At 37.4% G+C, this 26,895-nt stretch overlaps 1 protein-coding gene across 1 annotated transcript in view; it reads right to left on the bottom strand.

Annotated features, from left to right (window-relative positions):
• The window catches only part of LOC150076763 (uncharacterized), a 408,267-nt gene that overhangs the window by 158,526 nt on the left and 222,846 nt on the right, over positions 1 to 26,895 (bottom strand). The window contains exons 17-19 of the mRNA XM_090386915.1: positions 20,653 to 20,844; positions 12,144 to 12,266; positions 4,680 to 4,769 (exon numbers count right to left, since the gene is read on the bottom strand). Of these exons, the coding sequence (XP_090243041.1) occupies positions 4,680 to 4,769; positions 12,144 to 12,266; positions 20,653 to 20,844 (405 nt within the window). The remainder of the gene's footprint in view (positions 1 to 4,679; positions 4,770 to 12,143; positions 12,267 to 20,652; positions 20,845 to 26,895) is intronic.

Consider the following 26,895-nt stretch of genomic DNA (forward strand, 5'->3'; position numbering starts at 1 on the left):
TCAATATCATTTATAAATACAGAAACAACAATGGACACAACACTGAACCCTGAGGGACTCCGCTAATAACATTAGTCCACAATGAGCAGTGTCCATTGATTACCACTCTCTGTTTTCTCCCACTCAATCATCCCTTTATCCATAGCAGCAGTTTGCCTCCAATGCCACACTGTTCCAATTTGTGCAGCAGTCTTCCATGTGCAACAGTATCAAAAGCCTTTCTAAGATCCAAGTATATAATATCAAAGTTATTCCCTGCATCCAGTTCCTTTGTGACTGCATCATAGTATCCAATCAAATTGGTCAGGCAAGACTTCCCCTTAACAAAACCATGCTGTGTCCGAGCTATAACTGAAGTCTTGTCTAAATGATCCTGCAGTTTTTTTTTTTTTTTTTTTTTTTTTTTAAGGAGCATTAGCAACTAAGGCCATATTGCTCCGGGATATGCGGTGGTCATTCCCTGACCTTTCCGCATCCTCCGTATTTGGTGGTGACGGGCTCGAACCCCGGTTTAATCAAGAAGCGTGTGCTACGCACTGCTGCTCCTTCCCACCTGGCTACGGAGGCGCCAGATCCTGCAGTGCTTCTTTAACTAGTGCCTCCCTTAATTTTCCTGGAACAGAAGTTAAACTCAGGTCTATAATTGCTTGTGTCAGCCTTTGATCCTCCTTTATGAATTGGGGTCACATTTTCACATCTCCAGTCTGCGGGTACCTCCCCTGAGTCCAAGGAAGCTCTCATAATTATGGCTAAGGGTTTGCTTACTTCCTCTGCTGCCTCCTTTAATATAACTGGATAGATCCCATCCACCCCGGGTGCCTTTCTTGTGTTTATCTTCAACAGTTTCTCCTCCACTTTACTCTCAGTTATTACAAGATTCTCTAGATTACTGCTAGAGTTGAATACACCTCTGGCTTTCCCCTCGCTAAATAACTTCTCATGTGTGAATGTCGATGCAAAATATTCATTTAGTTTGTTAGCTAACTGAGCAGGATCATCAACAGTTGACCCATCGATATCAAGTGGACCAACCTGATTCATCCCCTTCCTTCTAGAGTTTACATAAGTAAAGAACTCTTTGCTGTTTTTCTTTGCATCCCTTGCCAAAGATGTCTCGTACTCTGCCTTCGCCTGCCTAACCTCCTTTGTAACTTGGTTACAGATTAACTTGTATCTATCATAGCCTTTTGTGTCATGTGTTAATTTGTATGTATCCCATGCATGTTTCTTCTCTGCCATATGCCTCATCAGTTCATCTGACATCCATTTAGGCCTAAACCTTGAACAATATTTCTTAGTTGGTATGTAAAGCCTAGTAGCTTCCAAGATAAGTTCTTTGAATGCTTCCCATTTTGCATTTGCTGTCAGTAACATCATCAGTTGGTCCCACTGTATAGAATTTAAATACTGTCTCAGTCCATCGTAGTCGCCTTTACGAAAGCAATAACCCTTCCCTTTACCTCTAATGGTAGTTACCTCTTTGAGTAAATCCCACTTCAGCACACTGTGATCACTGCCACCTAGTGGTTCATTTATCTGCAGATTCTTAATGCATGAAGAATCACTGCTGATAATCAAATCAAGAGTATTCCTCCCTCTAGTTGCCTCCCGAACATGCTGATGTAGAAAACAATCATCCAATAAATCCACAAAAGCCTTGCTAGTGTGTGAGTGTCCAGCCCCCAAACTCCAGTCAATATCTGGGAAATTAAAATCTCCCATTATAAGACTCTCTGATTTACTGGCCCACTCTATTTCCCTGTACAGTTTCTTATTATACTCATCAGAGTCATTAGGCCTATAGCACACTCCTACTCTCAATTTTGATCTCCCAATGCTTATGTCACACCAAACTGACTCGACACTGCACTGTCCAGCGATGTCCACTGGCTTCACTTCCTTGGATTTTATGTATTTCTTAACTATTAGCATAACCCCTCCTCCCTTCCTATCCAGTCTATCCTTTCTGTAGACGTTGTACTCCCCAAATTCCTGGTTCTGCATTCCTTATATCTGTGTGACACCAAGTCTCTGATATCCCAACAATATCTGCCTTTGATGTTTTGAGCAATACCTCAAATTCATCAAATTTATTTACTAACCTCCTAGCATTGGTGTACACGCAAGTATACCTGCACCTGTTTCTATTCTTAGCTACCCTAACACAACCCATGTGTTTACTTGTACCGCAATGACTCCCAGCAGTCTCTGAAATATCCTGAATCTTGTTTTTCAGGCTTCTGCTCATTCCAATAGAAGCAGTGCAAGAATCTCTTTGACCTCTGTCAGTGGCTACTGTTAATCTATTCGTCTTTGTATCCCCCCAAGCTAGCAGTTTTCCGACCCACCTAAGATTGCCTCGATAGCATCAGCAAATATTCTTGCAATGTGAAACAGTATCAAAAGCCTTTCTAAGATCCAAATATATGATATCAAAGTTATTCCCTGCATTCAGTTCCTTTGTGACCACGTCATAGTATCCAATCAAATTGTTTAGGCAAGACTTTCCCTTAATAAAACCATGCTCTGTCCGAGCTATAACTGAAGACTTGTGTAATTGATCCTGCAGTGCTTCTTTAACCAGTGCCTCCATTAATTTTCCTGGAACAGAAGTTAAACTAACAGGTCTATAATTACTTGTGTCGCCCTTTGATCCTCCTTTGTGAATTGGGGTCACATTTGCACATCTCCAGTCCATGAGTACCTCCCCTGAGTTCACAGAAGCTCTCATAATTATAGCTAAGGGCTTGCTTACTTCCTTTGCTGCCTCCTTTAATATAACTGGATAGATCCCTTCCACCCTGGGTGCCTTTTTTATGTTTATTTTCAACAATTTCTCCTCAACTTTTCTTTCAGTTATTACAAAATCTTCTAGCTCACTGCCAGAGTTTAACTCACCTCTGGCATTCCCCTCATTGAATAACTCCTCAGGTGTGAATGTAGGTGCAAAATATACATTTAGTTTGTTAGCTACCTGAGCAGGATCATCACCAGTTTAACCATCAATGTCCAGTGGACCAATCTGATTCATCCCTTTCCTTCTAGTGTTTACATAGGTAAAGAACTCTTTGTTGTTTTTCTTTACATCCTTTGCCAGATTTCTCATAATGTGCCTTTCCCTGCCTAATCTCCTTTGTGACTTGGTTACAGACCAATAGTGGTGCCTCCTTAGCCAGGTGGGCAGGAGTAGCAGTGCGTAGCACATGCTTCTTGATTAGACCGGGGTTCGAGCCCGTGACCACCAAATACGAAGGATGCGGAAAGGTCAGGGAATGACCACTGCATATCCTCTGAGTAATATGGCCTTAGTTGCTAATGCTCCTAAAAACCAAAACAACAACAACAACAGACCGATATTTTGTGTGTTTAGAGAGAGAGAGAGAAAGAGAAAGAGAGATGAGATAAATATTTGGGGGAAAAAAGTATAAAAAAACAAACTATGAAGACATTTTATCTTGTTGTTTTTTTTTATTTAGTTTATTACACACACACACACACACACACACACACACACACACACACACACACACACACACACACACACACATATATATATATATAAATAAATAAATATATATATATATATATTATGTGAGGTAAAAGTTAGGTAAGAGTAATAAAAATAAATAAATATGGCTATGTAGCTATCATTAGAGGCAGCAAATGCACATCCTCCACATGATGCCTAATTATATCTGATAATTAAAATAAATATGATATTTAAATAAAATCATCAGCCAGTAGTACGGCAATAATGCAGAGCGAAATGAAACGCAAAATAATATAAAATAAACAAACAGGGAAGGGAAAGTAGAGATAATAAGACAAAAAGGTAGTCGATAATCCCCTGTATAATTTAGTCAATTAAGTCATTAAACCCAATTAATAAAAAACGATATAAATTTAAATAATGCCAATTGTAAATAATTTAGCGGTACCGCCCTTGAAGGTACCAGTTCCAAAAGACGTGAAATATCACCAAAAAAGGGTTAAAGAAACTACCAAAAAACTAAAATATCAAAATAATAGACTGACCATCATGCCCCATATCGACAGAGGACCACGAGGCCAATAATGGTCATGGAATCGCTGCATTTCAATCGTCATACAAATCATCGCAAAGGCAGAAATATCGAAGAACCAAACCACCCCTCCATTCTCCGATAGATCAACCAATGCAGAGGATTTGCATGGCGGTGGTCCTTATGCAGCGAAAAATAATCTATAGAACAGAGAGCACTCTTGATCAGAGCCACACCACTGACATAATGCAAGCTTAACCAGCTTATATAATAGAAAGGAAAAGAATAGATGGTGGCACAGGTGCTGCTTATTTAGCATAACAACCCACTACTACCACTAATTTATATTATGTGAGGTAAAAGTTAGGTAAGAGTAATAAAAATAAATAAATATGGCTATGTAGCTATCATTAGAGGCAGCAAATGCACATCCTCCACTGGCTGATGATTTTATTTAAATAGCATATTTATTTTAATTATCAGATATATATATATATATATATATATATATTTTTTTTTTTTAGGCAGGAATCATTTCATTATTTTTCATTTTTTATTTCTTTCTTGTTGACAGCTGCTGCATAAACTTATCTTGCTTTTATAATTTTTCCATTTTAATACTAACACTAAAACAAATTCATAAAAAGTAATACTTACATCAATCTGATTAAGTTCAAGATCAGGCATGAAAGGCTGGATAGAAAACAGGGCTCGTAAACTAACAGGACTACACCAAGGAATAACTACCTGAAAATAAGAGAAATGTATTGTCAGAAACAGCTTATCTCACCACAGATAACTGGGAATGAGAAATAAATTCTGAAGAACTAAACACTTACAGATCCATCTCAATGTTAAAATATTAGGAAAGAGAATGAATAATGATTTTATTAAAATATTATTTGATATTTTGGAGATTTTATAATTTCGGAATTAACATAAATCCAAACTTTATTTTACAACAAATATAATTAATTTTAACAAAAACAAGTTTTCTCTCTTAAAATCAATTCAATTAATTTTTGTGAATACAGTATTTATCCAATAATGTCACTTATCAGCCAGATCTAGTAATGCACAGTTACAATAAACCTATCACATGTCCACAACTATTCAGAGTTCTCCACTTCAATGTGTACTAAATATCTACTTCTTGCAGTAAAATTAATACTTGTAATAAAACTAATAAAATAATAAAATTACTAAAATAATAAAATTGTATATTCATTGGATGGGCTGTTTTCTATAACAGCATTTTAGAGAGGCAACAAGATAAAGGAAATACTTTTGATCTGGTTATAAGCAGTGACCCATTAAGAATATGCATTAAGAATATCCAGATAAAAGAACCACTAAGTGGCAGTTATCATAATATACTGATGCAGGATGTATCAGTACATTATATTATCTTAAAGGTATAATTACTCTCAAGAGAAGGGGAAGGAATTTTGCTTTGGTAAAGATAACTACAGTGGTCTTAGTTTTTACAATTCCTTTCAGTAGGACCATCTGATGATGTTACCAACTGCAAATTCTAAATGAGAAGCATTCACAGAAATAATCATAGAAGCTACTAGGCTTAGACCTAAATGGATGTCAGATGAACTATTGAGGCACATAGCAGAGAAGAAAAATGCATGGGATGATTACAAATTAGCAAGGGACATGAAACCCTGTATCAAATACAAACTAGTCTGCAATCAGGTCACAAATGGGTTAGGCGAGTTAAGGCAGATTATAAGAAGTCCTTGACTAAGAATGCAAAGAAAAGTAGCAAATAATTCAATTCTTTGCTTATGTTAAAATCAGAAGGAAAGGGAAGGGCAACAATGGCCTGCTAGATATCAATGGCATAACTATTGATGGTCCTGCAGAGGTTGCTAACAAATTAAATAAAAATTTTGCTTCCATATTCATGAGTGAAGAAGTTTATAGGAATGGGAACACCAGAAGTACACCACATTATAACTGGGAGCTAAATGATTTTGCTATAACCTAGAAGAAAGTGGAAGAAAAACTAATGAAACTAACAGTAAATAAGGAATGCAAGCAGACAGGACCTATCCAGTAATATTAAAAAAAGCAGTAAAAGTGGTAAGCAAACTTGGACATAAGCAGAGGGCATTCTTAGATTCAAGGGAAGTTCCTACAGACTGGAGATGTGCTAATGTATCTCATAATCATTGTTGTCAGTGACTCTATTGTCAGGGAAACAGGAAACATATTGTGCAAAAAGGATAAGTGGAACAGAACCAGGGTATGTCTGCACAAAGCAAAGGGCAGATAATCACATAGAACAGATATCATCTTTTAAGGGCACAAAGGGTGATATTGTTGTAGATGTTGGCACCAATGATAATAAGAGTAGAAGAACAGTGGAATTACTTGAAAGTACAGTCAATGTTGAAAAAAAGTCACAAGTTAGGGTTGAATTTGAAAGTGTCTGCAATTCTGCCCAGACACAATAGGAGGGAGTATATGGTGAGAGCCTTGTCACTCAATTCAGTGCTGGAGAAATTGTGCAAGGCTCAAGGGGTAGAATTTTTCTCAGTTTGGTTTACACTTGTTAACAGAAGAGATTGCTCCTACAGAGATGGAATACACTAAAATAGAAAGGATGCAAGAATATTTGCTGATGCTACCGAGGCAGTGTTAGGTGGGTCGTAAAACTGCTAGCTGGCAGAGATACACAGAATAATAGATTAGCAGTAGCCACTGGCAGAGATGAAAGTAAATCTTGCACTGCTTCTATTGGAATAAGAAACAAGGTGCGGGAGATTTCAGAGACTGCTGGAAACTCATTGCAAAACAAGTAAATATATGGGCTGCGTTAGAGTAGCTAAGCTGTATGTACACTTGTGTATACAGCAATGCTAGGAGTTTAGTAAAAAAAATTGATGAATTTGAGGTGTTGGTCAAAACAACAAAGGCAGATATTGTTGAGATATCAAAGATGTGGTGTCACACAGATATAAATAATGCAGAATTGGAATTTGGGGAGTACAATGTGTACAGAAATTATAGACAGGAGAGGAATAAACACAAAATATAAGGAAGTGCAGCCAGTTGACATGATTGGACAGTGCAGTGTTGAATCAGTTTTGTGGGACATAAGGCACTGGGAAAGCAAAATTGAGAGTAGGAGAGTGTTATAGGCCGAATGACTCTGAGTATGATGATAAACTGTACAGAGAAATAAAGCGGGCTAGGAAATCAGAGTGTCTTATAAGGGGGGATTTAAGTTATGCCATCTCACATGATCATTCTGAGAAAGAGGAAGAATCCTATCAGCATTGAGCATGCTCAAACATTCAAGGCTTTATATACCTCAATCAGATCACCTCGCAGGTGCTTAGTCTTCAGACACTGTAATTTGCAAAATTTACCCCTTTCTTTATAAGAGCGATCCTTTGTTCCATTCACTAATCTTGTTGCCCTTTTCTGCACTCGCTCCAGCAGCTCTACATCCTTCCTAAAATGAGGCCCCCAGACCTATATACAGTACTCAAGGTGTTGCCTGACCATTGCCTTATACGAGAGGATAATCACTTATCCCTGCTAGAAAAATTCCTGTATATAACTGACAAGACACCATGAGCTACTCTTGCAGACTGTCTGCACTGCTCAGAAAACTTCATATCTGCCTGCACAATTAAACCCAGGTCCTTTTCATTCTCTACTACTGTCAGTGTAGTACCACACAATTGATATATTACTCTGGGGTTACTGCTTCCCATATGCAGTACTTTACATTTGTTAATGTTAAACTTCGGTTGCCACCTCTCAGCCCATCTGCTCAACTTTTCTAGACTCTGTTGCAGCAGTGTACTATCATTAGTGTCATTAACAACCCTGCCAACCTTTGTATCATCTGCAAACTTGGACATTAAGCCTGATATATACCATCATTAATGAATACAAAAAACAACAATGGACCCAACACTGAATCCTGGAGGACTCCACTAATAACATTAGTCCACGAAGATCAGTGTCCATTGATTACCACTCTCTGTCTTCTCCCACTCAGCCATCTCTTTATCCATAGCAGCAATTTACCTCCAATGCCACACTGCTCCAATTTGTGCAGCAGTTTTCCATGTGCAACAGTATAAAAATCTTCATAACATCCAAATATATGATATGAAAATGAGTCCCTGCATCCAGACAAGACTTCCCCTTAACAAAACCATGCTGTGTCCGAGCTATAAGTGAAATTTTGTCTAAATGATCCTGCAGTGCTTCTTTAACCAGTTCCTCCATTAATTTTCCTGGAACAGAAGATAAGAAAACAGGTCTATAATTACTTGTGTCACCTTTTGATCCTCCTTTGTGAATTGGGGTCACATTTGCACATCTCCAGTCCATGGGTACCTCCCCTGAGTCCAAGGAAGCTTTCATAATTATGGCTAAGGGTTTGCTTACTTTCTTTGCTTCCTCTTTAATATAACTGGATAGATCCCATCCACCCCTTGTGCCTTTCTTATGTTTATCTTCAACAATTTCTCCTCCACTTTGCTCTCAGTTATTACAAAATTATCTCCTCATGTGTGAATGTAGATGCAATATACTCATTTAGTTTGATAGCTACCTGAGCAGGATCATCAACAGTTGAACCTTCGATATCCAGTGGACCAATCTAATTCATCCCCTTCCTTCTAGAATTAACATAAGTAAAGAACTCTTTACTGTTTTTCTTTGCATCCTTTGCCAAAGATTATTCGTAATCTGCCTTTGTTGCCTAACTTCTTTTGTGACTTGTTACAGACCAACTTATATCTATCATAGGCTTCCATGTCAATAATTAATTTATATGTATCGCACGCATTTTTCTTCTCTGCCATATGTCTCATTTGTTCATCTGACATCCATTTAGGCCTATACCTTGAACAATATTTCTTAGTTGGTATGAAAAGCCTAATAGCTTCCAAGATTAATTCCTTCTTGAATGCTTCCCATTTTGAATTTGCTGTTGGTAACATCATCAGTTGGTCCCATCATATAGAATTTAAATACTGTATCAAACCACCATAGTCACCTTTATGAAAGCAAAAACCCTTCTCTTTACCCCTGATGGTAGTTACCTCTTTGAGTAAATCCCACTTCAGCAAACTGTGATCGCTGCCAACTAATGGTTCCTATATCTGCAGATTCTTAATGCATGAAGAGTAAAACAATCATCCAATAAATCCACAAAAGCCTTGCTAGTGTGTGAGTAACCAACCTACAAATTCCAGTCAATATGTGGGAAATTAAAATCCCCCATTATAAGACTCTCTGATTTACTTTCCCACTCTATTTCTCTGTACAGCTGTTTATTATACTTATCAGAGTCATCAGACCTATAACACACTCCTACTCTCAATTTTGATTTCTTTGACAACTTTGGTGTGACGTAAGCACTCAAGAGTGCTTACGTCACACCTAACTGACTTGATACTGCATTATGCAGCCTTGTCGACTGGCTGTACTTCCTTGGCTTGTTTGCATTTTTTAACTAATAGCATAATCCCTCCCTTCCTATCCTGTCTATCCTTCCCAAATTCCATTTCTGCATTCCTTATATCTGTGTGACACTACGTCTCTGATTTCCCAACAATATCTGCCTTTGATGTACATGCAAGTATACATGCACCTGTTCCTAGCTACCCTAACACAGCCCATGTGTTTAATTGTACTGCAATGACTCCCAGCAGTCTCTGAAATCCTGTGCACCTTGTTTTCTAGGCTGCTGCTCATTCTGATAGAAGCAGTGCAAGAATTACTTTCACCTCTGCCAGCGGCTACTGTTAATCTATTAAGTCCATGTATCTCCCCAAGCTAGCAGTTTTCCATCCCACCTAACACTGCCTCGATAGCATCAGCAAATATTTTTGCACCCTTTATATTTAAGTGTATCCCATCCCTGTAGACACAGTCTCTCCTGTTAACAAGCACAGACCATGCTGAGAAAAATTCTACTCATTGAGCTTTGCACAATCTCTCCAGGGCTGAATTGATCGATTAGGCTAGTTGGTCCCACTGTATAAAATTTTCCTCCATTTTGCTCTCAGTTATTACAAAATCATTTAGCTCCCTGCCAGAGTTTGATAAGCTTCTGGCCTCCAATTCTCTACAGACCTCTTCATGTATGAACATAGATGCAAAATACTCATTCAGTTTGTGAGCTATCTGATCAGGATCATCAACAGTCAAACCATCTGATTCATCCCCTTCCTTCTAGAGGTTACATAAGTAAATAAGCCTTTACTGTTTTTCTTTGCATTGTTTGCCGAGGATTTCTCATAATCTGCCTTTGCTCACCTAATGTTCTTTGTGAGTGTATTACAGACAATCTTATATCTACTATAGGCATCTGTCTCCTGATAAATTATATGTGTGCCATGCATTTTTCTTCTCTGCCACAGGTCATTAAATCATTTGACATCCATTTAAGCCTAAACCTTGAACAGTATTTGTTAGTTGGCATGAAAACCCTAGTAGGTTCTCATTTAGAATTAGCAGTTGTTGGTAACATCATCAGTTGATCGCGCTGTATAAAATTTAAAAACTGCCTGAGACCGCTGTATGCTGTAGTCACCTTTACGAAAGCAAAAATCCCCCCCATTACCCCTGATGGTAGTTACATCTTAAGTATATCCCAGATCAGTACACTGTGATCACTGCCACCTATTGGTTTCTTTATCTGCAAATTCTTAATACATGAATAATCACTGCTGATAATCAGATCCAGAGTATTACTCATTCTGGTTTCCTCTCAATCATGCAGCTGTAGAAAACAGTGATCCAATAAATCCACAAAAATCTTTCTAGTGTGTGAATGACCAAACCACAAGTTTCAGTCAATATCTGGGAAGTTAAATTCCATCATTATAAGACATTCTGATTTACTTCCCCGGTCTATTTCTCTGTACAGTTGTTTGTTGTTCTCCTCAGAGTCATTAGGCCTATAACACATTCCTACTCTCATTTTTGCTTTCCTAGTGCTTATGTCACACCAAACTGACTTAATATTGCACTGTCCTCCCATGTCATCTGGATGCAGTGCCTTAGATTTTGTGTGTTTCTTAACTAACAGTATAACCACTACTCTCTTCCTGTCCTGTCTATCCTTTCTGTGCACATTGCCCTCCCCAAATTCCAATTCTGCATTCCTTATATCTGTGTGACATCATGTCTCTGATATCCCAACAATATCTGCTTTTGATGTCTTGACCAGTATTTCAAATCCATCAAATTTACACAAAAATTCATCAAATTTACTGGTGCACAGGCAAGAATACGTGACCTGTTCTTACTCTTAGTTATTCTAAAACAGCCAATTTATTTACTTGTTCCATGATGATTTCCAGTGCCTTGCTTACCAGGCTGCTGCTCATTCGAATTTCACCAGAAAGGCAGAACATCGCTTTCCACCGAAAACAACATTTTCCAGAAAGTGCTCATGTTCCTCTATATGGTTGAGAATGTGAACAGCAAATTCCTCTCATTGTGTTATATTGTGGAGTTTATCCTGGACAATTTGTACCTTGTAAGCATCAAATTTCAATCTCTTGCGAACCATCCTGTGCAATGTTGCTTGCAGTATTTGCAGCTGCTGGTTGGCCTGGCAGACTGATTTTGTAGGACTTTAGGTACACACTTTCTGAATTTCCAAAACTTTATCTGCAGATACACTAGGCCAACTTGTTCCTTTCTGGTGCAGCACACTGCCAGTTTCTTGAAACTGTCAACTGTAAGTGCAACTTTAAGATTGTTGTCTTAGATATTTCTGGAATTCCAGTTGAAAACATCACTTTACAGTCACTGCAGATTTGGGGCAATACATACATTGCTTCCTCCTGCATTGTTACCATTTTAATGCTGCACTGTCACAATTTTTACTGGGATCAAAAAAACATGAGAAAAAAACTTATTGAGTTGTTTTGATAACTGCAACAAACCATTTTAAGATACTATTACAACAAAATTTTAATTGGTTTCATAATCAGATGAATAACACCCGATTATAATCAGGTGTTACATAGACACAGTTGTAACAGATTATAATCACACTTCAAATCACCTACGAACACTGGATTTAATCTGTGTTACTGACTGCTAAAATCAAAGGAATATGCTTACCCCAAAAAGAAACATTGCATTCCATGTCCAAGACCAGGTACGATGGCAGTAATTTACCCACCTCCAAAAAGGCCACCTAGTTGTGGTTGTGCGAGTACATTGCTTCTCCACCAGGAATACTGGCTAAAGAGTTAAAGGAATTTTTTTATTTATTTATTTTAGTATGAAATAGAATGTAACTAAAAGGAAAAAAGTCACAATTTCGGTTAGAAATCTTCTCTATAATGATACAAATATGTTAATTATAATAAATATTTTCATGACAAAATATTATTCGCCTACAAGCTTCCTCACTTTATTAAGCACATTTGGTATTAATCTTCTATCTTTTCTGGCCAATATTTAAAATATTTAAATAAAAATACAAATATTAAAATATTTATTGGCTAATGGCCAAACTCTACCAAGTAAAAAAGAAATTTATTTACATATTATTTATTAATATGAATAAGGTGTAAATGTAATGTAAATTCCATTAATGTGATGATTATATATAGTGTTTAACTTGGCAACAACTTCTTGGGCAAATGATGTCACCCACATCAGTATAAAACCCTTCCAATAATTTGTCTAGTTCTTCCTTGAATTTATTCAAGCTACCCATTTCCACAACAACAGATGGAAGTTTGTTCCAACAATCAACCACTCGCTGACTGAAGGCAAACCTCTGCATATCTACCCTGCAACTATCCTTCCGCAATTTGAATTTATGCCTACCCTCACGTGTATAGTCTGAACAAGAGGAAAAATGCTATTAGCACTGAGCTTGCTCAATCTGCTCAAAGCCTTAAACACCTCAATCAGATTACCTTGTAGGTGCCTAGTCTCCACATGATGCAAATTGCAAAATTGAAGCCTTTCTTGGTAAGCCCATTCTTTCATTCCCTTCACCAATCTCAGTACCATTTTCTGCACTCATTCCAGCAGATCTACATCCTTCCTAAAATGAGGCCTCCAAACTTGTATGCTGTACTCAAGATGAGGTCTAACCATTGCCTTGTACAATGGAATAATTACCTCCATATCCCTGATAGTAAAGTTATGGTATATCATTGAATAAAACTTCAATGATAGCAAGCAAAATAAACCACGGCCCCGAGTCTCGGCGTCCCTTGAATGGGGCAGGGGTGCTAAGAATCTCCGAGCTTGCGTCGAAGAATTTTCTGAAACTAGCTACATGGAACGTTAGAAGCCTACTACAACCAGGAAAACTAGCCAATGCTTTAAAAGAAATGGAACGCATTAACATCAACATACTTGGGTTAAGTGAAACCAAATGGCCTGGAACAAAGAAGTTTATATCAAACGACCACCACGTCTTCTGTTCCGGAGGAGAAGAGAACACCAAGCAGACGTACGGCGTCGCTTTCATTGTCCACAAACAACTGGCCAACAAAGTCACCAGTTTCACCCCAATATCGGAACGAATCGCACTACTACAGCTAGCAGGCAACAAGATCAACCTGAATGTGCTCCAGGTCTACGCACCAACAGCGGACAAAGACGATCAAGAAATTGAATTGTTCTACGACAAGCTAAGCAACACTTTAAAGTCGCTGAAGAAGCACGACATGACGGTCATCCTCGGTGACTTTAATGCCAAAATCGGTCAAGGAAAGCTACAAAACATAGTCGGAGAACATGGCTTGGGGACACGGAATGAACGAGGCGACAGACTCGTCCAGTTCTGCCAAGAAGAAAAATTTAGCATTGCCAACACTTGGTTCAAACTACCACCTCGACGACTATACACCTGGACCTCACCACAAGACTCTGACAACAATATCGTCAGGAATCAAATTGACTACATCTTAATCAACATCAGATATAAGTCAAGTGTCCTCAATGCAAAAACTTACCCCGGAGCTGACATATCATCAGACCATAACCCAGTAACAGCAACACTACGTCTCAAATTACGAGCAGTCAAACGCACAAGCACAACAAAAAGAATCGACCTGGAGAAACTGAAGAACACCGCCAACAGACGACAAGTACAGCTTCATCTCAACACTACAATCCGATCGATCGAAGCAGTAACAACAGACGTGCAAGCATTCGGGCATTCACTCAAACAGTGCATCAATGAAACAGCAGAAACCCTGCTAGGACATCAGGCGTCGAAAAAGAAACAACGGTGGATGACCCAGCACATACTAGACCTAATGGATGAACGGAGAATATTCAAAAACAACAACAACCGGGAAAAATACAAAGAAATACAACAAAAGATCAAACAGGAAATCCGGAAGGCGAAGGAAAAATGGATGGAAGATCAGTGTGCAGAAATCGAAGACCTAATCAAGAAAAATGACAACTATAACCTGCACAAGAAGCTTAAAGAAGCTGGAAACATCTACAAACCGGCTCCTATCCCAAGTTTATATACGGACAACAATCAACCTATACTAAGCAAACAAGCCAAACTCGACACCTGGAAGAGCTATATATACAATCTGTTCGGCACCAACAGAAAACCGGCAGAAACGCAACAACAAACACAGGAAGACAATCTCCACATATTTACATCTGAAGTGGAACATGCCATCCGAATAACAAAGCCAGGCAAGGCCTGTGGACCTGATCAGATTCATGTGGAACTGCTGAAACAACTAGACTACAGCAACATCCAACAACTAACGAAATGGTTCAATCAAATCTACAACAACAACGACATTCCATCCGAATGGCTCCAATCCATCTTTGTGGCCCTACCAAAAAAGGCTACCAGCCGGAAATGCGAAGACTTCAGGCTGATCAGTCTAATGAGCCAGGTGCTAAAAGTCTTCCTCAAGGTGATTCAGCAAAGGATAAGATGTAAGTGCGAAAGTGCACTAGGAAACACACAGTTCGGATTCTGCAGGGGACTAGGCACCAGAGAAGCAATTTTCTGTTTACAAATATTGCTACAAAGGTGCTATGAACATCAAAAAGACGTGTATATATGTTTTATTGACTACGAGAAAGCCTTCGATTCAGTAGACCACGACCGCCTAATTGACCGACTGAGAAAACTTGGGCTTGAAAACAATGATATCAACTTTATTACAACTCTCTACTGGAATCAAACAGCCCGGCTTCGCTATGACAACGATCTGACAGACCCAATTCCAATAAAAAAAGGCGTCCGGCAAGGCTGTCCATTATCTCCCATTCTTTTTAACATCTATTCAGAAATGATCTTCGACCAAACACTGGCTGACAAGAACATCGGCATAAAAGTTAATGGACACTACATCAATAACTTAAGATATGCCGATGACACAGCACTAATAGCGGATTCAGAACAAGATTTACAGACCATCTTGAACGAAGTGGACATAGAAAGCCAAGCATGGGGGCTACGAATCAACAAAAAGAAAACAAAGGTGATGAAGGTCAGCAGGACTGCAAGCAAAATCACGATCAAACTAAACAACGAAACATTAGAGCAAATACACCGCTTCAAGTATCTCGGAGTGCTCATTGATGACCAGCTGAACCATGAGGCCGAAATCAAAAGCAGAATTGAACAAGCCAGGCAGGCATTCACCAAATGGAGAACCCTCCTCACCGACAGAAGCTTGAACATCGTGCTCAAATTACGCACATTGAAATGCTACATCTGGCCAATACTGCTCTACGGTGTAGAAACCTGGACTCTAACATCAGCCACTACAAAAAAGCTCCAGGCCTTCGAAATGTGGCTCTACCGAAGAATGCTGAAAATTCCGTGGACAGCCAAGATAACCAACGCACAGGTCCTGCAGGACATGCACACGGAACGGTACCTGCTCAAAACCATCATCAGCAGGAAATGCAAATACCTAGGTCACATCGCTAGGAACCAACAAAAATATCACCTACTACCACTCATCCTGGAGGGAAAGATCGAAGGCAAGAAACGCCCAGGCAGACCGAAAATGGCATGGCTAGATAACATCAACACCTGGCTTCACATGACAACAGCACAAATTCTACACGTAGCGCTAGACAGAGAACAATATCAAAACGAAGTCGCAAACGCCATTCGGCAGCATTAAAGAAGAAGATTGAATAAAAACCCATGAGCTGTCATGGTAGCCTATATATTACATGTCATGGATTAGTCCATGACATGTAATATCCAATGGTAACCACTCTCTGTCTTCTACCACTCAACCATCTCTTTAATTACACAGTAACTTGCCCTTAATGCTATACTTCTCCAATTTATATAACAGACTTTTATGTACAACAGCATCAGAACATTTCCTAAAATCCAAATATATGATATAAAAATTAGTTTCTGCATCTAGTTTGTTTGTTACAGTATCATAGTATCCAATCAGATTGGTTAGAGAAGATTATCCCTTAACAAATCCATGCTGTGATTGCAGTGCAATGCATTCCTGACTGGATGGTACTACATTACCTCTTTCACCTGTGACTCCATTATTTTCCCTGGAACAGATGCTAAGCTAACAGATCTGTAATTACTCATGTCACCTTTTGATCCCCCCTCCTTTGTGAACTGGGGGTACACTTGCACATCTGCAGTCCATAAGGACTAGCCCAGAATTCAAACCTGCTCTCATAATTATGGCTAAGGCATTGCTTACCACCTTTGCTTTTTTTCCCTTAATATAACTTAAATTAATTCTCCCTTAATATAAAAGAGGTGGATGGATATATCCCATCCACCTCTTTTATGTTTATGTTCAACAATTTCTCTCAGTTATCGTAAAATCATTTAGCTCCCTGTTCAAGTTTGATAAACTTCTCTCATTCCCTTCCCAAAAGAATTTTTCATGCATGAATGTAGATGCGAAATACCTATTCAGTTTGTCAGCAATTTGAGCGGGTTTGTATTGTTTGTATTGAGGTTTAGTGGTGCATGGACTATGCGGGTCACAATGCGCCAATCTGAGCAGGATTATCAACAGTTAGACCATTGACACAGAGTGGACCAATGTGATTCAGATCTCACCTTCCAGTGTTTACATAAGTAAAGAAGTCTGCTTATTTTCTTTGCATTCACTGCTAGAGATTTCTCATAATGCAACTTAGCTTTTCTAACCCAATTTGTGACTTAATTGCAGACCAGTTTTCATATACTCTATGTTTATATATCTCCTGATAATTTATAAGCATCCTATGCATTTTTATTTTCTGCCACTAGTCTCATCAGGTAATGTGATATCGATATAGGTCTAAACCTTGAACAGCAACTCTTAATTGGAATAAAAAGTCTAGTAACTTCTATGATTATTTCCTCAAATGATTCCCACTTAGAATTTGCTGTTGGTAACACGATCATCAGTTAGTCCCACTGCATAGAATTCAAAAACTGTCACTTTATGACAGCAAAAGCCCTTCCTTTTACCCTTGATGTAGTTAGGTCCTTAAGCAACCCCACATTAGTACACTGTGACTGCTACCACCCAGTGGTCTTTTACCTGCAGATTCTTAATGCATAAAGATAACTACTGATAACTAGATCAAGAGTATTGCTTCCTCTTGTTGCCTTTCTAACATGCTGCTGTAGAAAACAGTCATCCAAGAAATCTACAAAATCTTTATAGTATGGAGGGACCAACCCACAAATTGCAGTCAACATCTGGATTATATGACATTCTGATTTAATTGTTGAGTCCGTTTTTCTGTATAGCAGTGTGTTATACTCATCTTGGTCATTAAGCCTATAACACAATACAATTCTACACTCATTTTCATTTTCCAAGTGCATATGTCACATCAAAATGATTCAACATTGTACTGACCACCAGTAGTGAGCTGTGAATATTTTAACAATGGGCTCCCAGTTTTTCTGACTTTCTACCGAGTAATTTGATCGGTCATGAAAGTGATGTCATCCGCGGTTTCCACAAGAGGCACTTCCCACACTTGCACTTCTAGTAGTGCGATTAGTGCGCGTGAGGCATTTTTCATGACTGCCGGTATGATGATATCTCGAGTCAGGAGCAGATTCGGGGAGGTGGTGGGGTTGTTACCCCTTTAACCATATGTGTATGTGTATAAGGTCTATTTAAAAAAAAAACATAAAAGTCTGGTCGTTATGCCTCCCCTTATACAATGACACCTGGATACGATAGAATCTGGAGTTATTTTCAGAATTTTTGAATAGTATGACGTCACAATCATACTTTCTGAAGTTACTACTGCAGTAATTATGATTACAACAATACAAGTATTTGTCATATGAGTGCGAGAATAAAAGTGTTTATCATATGACTATAACAATACAAATATTTGTCAACAATTTATTTTTTTTGTCTCTCATTTTCGTTACATTCCATTGTTAGGTGCCCCTAACAGCTGCGTACAAGATCGGTACATCAATCGGTGCTATTTTGCAGATATATTTAGATACTTTGCACTCGCAAGTATACATCTCTTACTTTAGTTGTCATGAATCCATTGTATCTTGTCTTCCAGAAATTATGAAAATTTGTGAATGTTCAATAAAATATTTACAATACAAAAGCTCTTTTTTATTTTGTAATCAATAAATAAATCAAAATACTTAAAAGAAACACGGAGGTTGTTTCACATAAGCCATTTACCGCAGGTGCTTGGCACATATACAACTTTTTTATTTGTCTTTTTTTTTAACAACTACAGAAATATAATGGATATATTTTTTTCATGATAAAATTCTAATATTGCGAATAAAAAATAACACGAAATATTTCCCATATCACAAATAACACAAAACTATAACAAAGTATTCCACAATATATATTACATGAAAAAAATGATTACACAAATATTCAAAAAAAATTTATTCTAAAAATTGCCATACAATTTACTTTATTAATATTTGTTGTAGATCTGCTTTGCTCAATAGCTGAGTGATGATTTTACGTAACGATCCGGATCAAACTGAAGCAATGGTTTTCCATGTAGATGTCATAATCTGCAATGTGTTTAATTGTCAACATTATTCATTCATTCACTCAATATTATTCATTACACTGAAAGCTCGCTCAGCTTCAGCACTGCTAATCGCAATGGTTTCAAAGATATCTCTGGCTTTCTAATTGAAAAGAGAATTTCACTTGATTTTAGAGATAAACTGTCTTTGACAAAACCTCTAAAATCATTAATTTTTATTTCATATTTTATCAGAAAACTTTAATTTCTTTGAAAACCAAAAAATTTCTTATTCAGTTTTCACTGTCTGGCCACAGAGACGAAAGTTCTTTCATATTCCACAATTCCGGGTAGCATATGTTTAAAATTTCTTTCAATTCCTCATCAATGGAATCATTATTTTCATTATTTAATTTAAAATCGCACTGTTGCATTAATAACTTATCCTTTAAGAATAAAACACTTTATTTAATAACTTGTCAAGAGGTAATTTTTTAAACGTGTTCTTACTTTCGATTTTTATTCCTTCAAATTCTATTTCCCATTTCACTGACTATTGTCAGTGAAATGGGAAATATATTGTGGGAAATATATTGTGCAAAAAAGGATAGGTGGAAAAGGACCAGATTATGTCTGCCAGGGGCAAAAGTTGATGATGTTGCAGAGCAGGGGCACAGGGGGCAAAGGGGGCACAGGTCAATGTTGAAAAAAAATTGCGAGTTAGGGTTAAATTTGAAAGTGTCTGCAATTCTGCCAAGACATAATAGGAGGGAGTATATGAGAGCCTTGTCAATTAATCTGGCCATGGAGAGATTGTGTAAGGCTCATGGGGTAGAATTTTTTCCAGCATGGTCTGTGCTTGTTAACAGGAGAAACTGCTTCTACAGAGATGGGTAACTTTAAATAGAAAGAATGCAAGAATATTTGCTGATGCTATCGAGGCAGTGTTAGGTGGGTCAGAAAACCGCTAGCTTGTGGAGGATTCACAGAATAACAGATTAACAGTAGCTACATGCAGAGGCGAAAGTGATTTTTGTACTTCTATTGGAAGCAGCAGCCTGGGAAGCAAGGTACTCAGGATTTCAAGGACTGCTGGGAGTCATCATGGAACGAGTAAATACATGGTCTGTGTTAAGGTAACTAAGAGTAAGAATGGGAATGCATACTTGCATGCACACCAACCCCAGTAGTATAGTAAATAAATTTGATGAATTTTAAGTGCTGGTCAAGACATCAAAGGCAGATATTGTTGGGATATCAGAGACATGGTGTCACACAGATATAAGTAATACAGAATTGGAATTTGGGAGTACAATAAAGCACAGAAAGGATAGGAAGGGAGGAGGGGTTATGCTGTTAAGTAAGAAACACAAAATCTAAGAAAGTGCATCCAGTTTATGCATGGACAATGCAATGTTGAGTCAGTTTAGTTTAGTGTGACATAAACACTGAGAAAGCAAAAATGAGAGTAGGAGTGTGTTATAGGCCTAATGACTCTGATGAGTACAATGAACAGCTGTACAGAAAAAGAGAGTGGGCCTCAAATATTAAGCAAGAAGAATGTTTATCACTTATTTATATATTTGATATTAACTTATTGCTATTAAAATCTGATTAAATAGTAATAAGTACTTGATTGAAATTTGATACCTACTTGATTAGGGTCTGAGCGTGGTTGGGCTAGAGATGATGATGTATGGCTAATAACAGTGGCTACTGTTTCACTTTCTCCCTGAAACACTCTTCTTACCCTCCAGTGATGAGGACACCAAATTTGTGTTCTCCAATGGAAAGCTCGTGTGGGATTTCGTACCCGACTAAGTTCTTGCTTTAGAACAGGTTCCCTCTTTAAAATGAATCAGGAAAAACAAAGAAGTTTTAAATATATCAGGTCTGATATATTTAATATAAGAATAAAATTTTATCTGGAATAGGAACATTTTAAGAATATTTTAATTAGGCTGGGTTATATTGAATCAACACAAGGAAACTAGAGTTATGATGTAACTACATTATAATTGTAAATTGTGCATGAAGTTCTCTGAGCAGTGCAGACGAGCTGCAAGAGTAGCTCATGGTGTATTGTCAATGATATATAGGAATTTTTCTAGCAGGGATAAGGAGGTGATTATTCCCTTGTATAAGGCAATGGTCAGGCCACACCTAGAGTACTGTATACAGGCCTGGAGGCCTCATTTCAGGAAGGATGTAGAGCTGCTGGAACGAGTACAGAGAAGGGCAACTAGATTGGTGAATGGGACAAAGGGGTTCTCTTACGAAGAAAGGCTTAAGTTTTGCAAATTACAGTGTCTGGAAACTAGGCACCAGCGGGGTGATCTGATAGAGGTGTACAAAGCCTTGAATGGTTTGAGCATGCTCAATGCTGATGGGATTCTTCCTCTAGCTCAGAAAAATCACCTGAGAGGGCATAAATTCAAATTGAGGAAAGACAGATGTAGGATAGATGTGCGGAAATTTGCCTTTAGCCAGCGGGTGGTTGGTGGGTGGAACAGACTTCCATCCCTTGTCGTGGAAGTTGATAGTCTAAATAAGTTTAAGGCTCAGCTGGACAGGTATTTCGAACGAACAGAGGGGTGAAGTGGAAGTGGTTATTTTTATTTATTTATGTTACTTTTTTTTTTTTTTTTTTCTTTTTTTTTTTTGGCTGATGCTGCATAAGCTTGCTTTCTTGCATCAAATGCCTCTACTAATGCTAATGCTAATGCTAATGATATGAAAGCCATTTTTTCTGTTTTTCAAAATCTGATTCATAGAATTGGAAAAAGAATAATTGTAACTAAAAAAAAAAAAAAAACGAATACAAGCCATTGTAATCTCATATATTTAAGGAATATGAGAAAGAGAAAATTAGAAGAATACCAAAAATACACTTAACACTTAGTACATATTCAAACCTATCAATAGAATGGGAAATTGCTTTATCATAGGTATGATTGCATCCACCCCAGAACAATTATGTAAAAAATAGTGTGTTCAAAGAACCTGCAATTTTCACACTGGAGGCAAAAGTAAATATGTTATCCATATCACACTACTTCCAAGATGAATAATAATTCAATCCAATAAATCAAAATGAAAAATAATTGTAACTTTAAAAAAATAACAGATATAAATTACGGCTAATATAAAAAAAAAAAGACTGATAACACTTTAATGATAAAAAGGAAAATAAATAAATGATATAAAAATACATTGTAGTCTCATACATTAAAGGAATATGAGAAGAATTAGAAGAATACAAAAAGACATTTAACACTGAGTGCATATTCAAACCCATCAATAGAATGCAAAATTGCTTTAAAGAACACAGTAAAATGGGGAATGTTAATATAAAATATATATATATGTGATTTTCAAGGGAGGATATTAAAAAAAAATTATGAACATTTTAAAATCATAAAACATGCTTGGAAAATTAAATCAAAAACTGCAGAATATTTGCTAAAACTTTAATAGAAAAACAGAAAAATAATGAAAAATATAGAATCACTTCATTTAGAGAAATATTAGAAATTTTAATAACTGGTTTAGACTGTTTAAAAAATATATTTAATTAGATAAAAAAATTAGTTCTTTGAGAACTAATATTTTACTTTATTTTTATTTTTTATTATTTATTTTTAAATTACAGTGTGCACCCCAATTATATTTTGAATTATAGTGTACATTTGTACTTCTGTATATTACAGTTTTGTATATACTGCAGATATGATCATGTTCTTCAAAACAAATATGTTTAAAGAACCAACAATTTCACACTGGAATGGCTAAAGAAAATATGCATCTACATCATATAACTTTCAAGAAGAGAAATCACCTACTGTATTCACTTGAATATATTTACAGAGTAGATTTTTTTAAACAATAGGACTTGTAACAGAACAATTAATGTAGATTCTGTTTCTTCTCTCAACTACACATGCAATATAAAATATATTAGTGAAATATTAATTACAGACCACCAGCAGGATGGATACGGGAAATACAGCGAGTTTTTCAAATTTATTATATTCAGTTATAATTTGTGTAAACAACAACATAAGACATTCTTTTCTACACAAAGAAGTTATTATTAATTAATATTAAAGTAGTAAAGTAGGTAGGTAATTATAATTAAATTATCATTTAGGATCAAAAAATGCTATCATATTATGGTTAACTGAGAACAACCTCATCCACTCATGGATGATGCTGATGCGTTTTTTGGACAGTTTGCCTGTTTTTCTGAATTATCATCCAGAAAAACAGGCAAAAACAGAGTAAGTTCTTCACCCCCCAAATTTGGGGGGGCTTACTATTCTTGCCTAAGATGAATTAACTAAGCTACAGAGTGAAAAAGGCCCATAAACATTCCTTGCATCACTGATCTGCAGAATGTTTATGGGACAGTGATCATACTGGATTTGGTCATACTGGACAGTGATCATACAGGACAGTGATTATAATTCCTAAACTACCTGCAAGGACTCAACATTTAAGAGAGCAAAAACTTTTAAGGTCTCAAAAACAAAATTGTACATGAACTGATAAAGTACATGAATCTGCAGATAAAGGAACCACTAAGTGGCAGTGATTACAGTATGCTGAAGTAGGATTTACTCAAAGAGATAACTATCATCAGGGGTAAAGGGAACGGTTTTTGCTTTTGTAAAGGTGACTACGGTCACCTGAGACAGTATTTAAATTCTATACGGTGGGACCAACTGATGATGTTACCAACAGCAAACTGAAAATGGGAAGCATTCAAAGAATTTATCTTGGAAGCTACTAGGCTTTACATACCAAATAAGAAATATTGTTCAAGGTTTAGGATTAAATGGATGTCAGATGAACTAATGAGACATATGACAGAGAAGAAAAATGCATGGGATAGATATAAATTAATGGGTAACATGGAAATCTATGATAGATATAAGCTGGTCTGTAACCAAGTCACTGTTTGTTTGTTTGTTTGTTGTTTGTTATTTGGTTTTTAGGAGCATTAGCAACTAAGGTCATATTGCACCGAGGATATGCAGTGGTCATTCCCTGACCTTTCTGCATCCTCTGTAATTGGTGGGCACGGGCTCAAACCCCGGTCTAATCAAGAAGCGTGTGCTGCACACTGCTGCTCCTGCCCACCTGGCTACGGAGGCGCCTATAGCTCGGACACAGCATGGTTTTGTTAAGGGAAAGTCTTGCCTGACCAATTTGATTGGACACTATGATGCAGACACAAAAGAACTGGATGCAGAGAATAACTCTGATATTATATATTTGGATCTTATAAAGGCTTTTGATACTGTTGCACATGGAAGACTGCTGCACAAATTGAAGTAGTGTGGCATTGGAGGCAAATTGGGACACTGCTCATCGTGGACTAATGTTATTAGTGGAGCCCCCCTCAGGGTTCAGTGTTGGGTCCATTATTGTTTTCTGTATTTATAAATGATATTGATGATGGTATGTCAAGCTTAATGTCCAAGTTTGCAGACGATACAAAGGTTGGCAGGGTTGTTAAGGACACTACTGACTCTATGCTGCTGCAACAGGATCTGGAAAGGTTGAGCAGATGGCTGAGAGGTGGCAAATGAAGTTTAACATTAACAAATGTAAAGTACTACATATGGGAAACAGCAACCCCAGAATAACTTATCAACTCTGTGGTACTACACTGACAGTGGTAGAGAATGAAAAGGACCTGGGGGTAATTTTGCAGGCAAATATGAAGTTCTCTGAGCAGTGCAGATGGGCTGCAAGAGTAGCTCATGGTGTCTTGTCAATGATATACAGGAATTTTTCTAGCAGGAATAAGGATGTGATTATTCCTTGTATAAGGCAATGGTCAGGCCACACCTTGAGTACTGTATACAGGTCTGGAGGCCTCATTTCAAGAAGGATGTAGAGCTGCTGGAACGAGTACAGAGAAGGGCAACAAGATTAGCGAATGGAACAAAGTGTTGCTCTTACGAAGAAAGGCTTAAGTTTTGCAAATTACAGTGTCTGGAGACTAGGCACCGGCAAGGTGATCTGATAGAAGTGTATAAAGCCTTGAATGGTTTGAGCATGCTCAATGCTGATGGGATTCTTCCTCTTGCTCAGAATAATCACCTGAGAGGGCATAAATTCAGATTGAGGAAAGACAGTTGTAGGATAGATGTGCGGAAATTTGCCTTTAGCCAGCGGGTAGTTAGTTGGTATAACAGACTTCCATCCCTTGTTGTGGAAGTTGATAGCCTAAATAAATTTAAGGCTCAGCTGGACAGGTATTTCAAACGAATTGAGGGGTGAAATGGAAGTGTTTTTTTTTTTATTTGGCTGATGCTACATAAGCTTGCTTTCTTGCATCATATGCCTCTGCTAATGCTAATGGTAAAACTTTTGCTATGTTATGGCTGAGAAAAGGAAATCTTCAGAGAGGACAGTACTGACCTGTGGTGGAACTTTACAGATTGAATAATGATGACGATAATCTTTATCTTTATCTTACCTGAAGATTTACCTTATATCCTGCCTCTGAGAGGATATAAGGTAAATCTTTATTTACCTTATATCCTCTCAGAGGCAGCACAGTTGGTAAAATCACTGTCCTTCCCACACAGCGTGGTAGAGGTCTGCACGGGCCTGCACCTGGCCCTTAGGCTGGGTAACAAGAAGGATGCTCGGGCTCAGTTCAGGTAAAAATAATCGTGAATTGTTATTTCCAGACATTTCGGACTATTCCTCCATATATATATTTTTTTTTTAAATATTTTGTTATGCATTTAAATTCTTAAAGGATTTTTAGAAAAAAAAATATGTGTGTAGGTTTAATGATAGGTTTAATGATTCTAGAACTAGGGGCCATAATTTCAAGTTACAGGGGCTCGGTTCGGGGTACAAATAATCATAATGAATTGTTATTTCCAAACATTTCGGACTATTTCCTACACACATATATATATATATATATATATATATATATATATGTTTTTTTTTTAAATATTTTGTTATGCACTTAAATTCTTACGGAGAGGAGTCGTTTAGACTGGATTGCAGGAAATTTTTTTTTTTTTTTTAGCCAACGAGTTATAAATTACTGGAATACGTTACCTACATGGCTGGTAGAGGCTGACAGTCTGGGGAAATTGAAAGGTCAGCTGGATAATTATCTAAGGGACGAAGGAAATGCATAGGTTGTTCATTTCCTTTTCTCTTATTAATTTTTATTATTATTATTATTTTTTAAAATTTTTCTTCTTATTATTATTAATTTTTTTATTCTTATTATTTTATTTTATATATTTTTTGTTATTTTATTTTTGGCTGGTGCAGCATAAGCCATAGGCTTCCTTGTACCATGTGGCCATTACTAATACTAATATGCATCTGTTCCGAGGTGCTTTTGGCCCTGAGTTTGTGTTTATGGATAATAATGCCACACCCCATCGCACTGCAGCTGTTGATTTGCTTTTGGAAAGTGAGGACATTGTTCAATTGGCCTGCCTATTCCACTGATCTAAATCCCAACGAACATATATGGGATGCTCTGGGGAGACAACTAGCGGCACATCCACACTCACCAGAAAATGTTCACCAGCTGAAGATGGCGCTGACAGAGGAATGGACAATGTTACCACAAAAACTTATCAACTACATTATTCTAAGTATGGACAGGCGATGCAAAACCTGAATCAACATTAGGGGTGGCCATATCTCCTACTGAGGACCACCTCTTCTCTTTGTTCCATTTTTGGCAGTGATGCATCTGTATCATGGCAGCCAGTGCTGTGTTGCCATTTTTGAATAAAGTCCCTCTGTACCATTTTGTTTCCGTTGTTGTGTCAGTGTTGTTTTTTTCATATTTCTTTAAGAAATAGGTGAAAAACCTTATACCTTTTTAGTAGGACTGTTAATC

The sequence above is a fragment of the Mastigoproctus giganteus genome, chromosome 12 (genome assembly GCF_048544385.1).
Source record: "Mastigoproctus giganteus isolate SK-2022 chromosome 12, ASM4854438v1, whole genome shotgun sequence".
In the NCBI taxonomy this organism is placed as follows: domain Eukaryota; kingdom Metazoa; phylum Arthropoda; class Arachnida; order Uropygi; family Thelyphonidae; genus Mastigoproctus; species Mastigoproctus giganteus.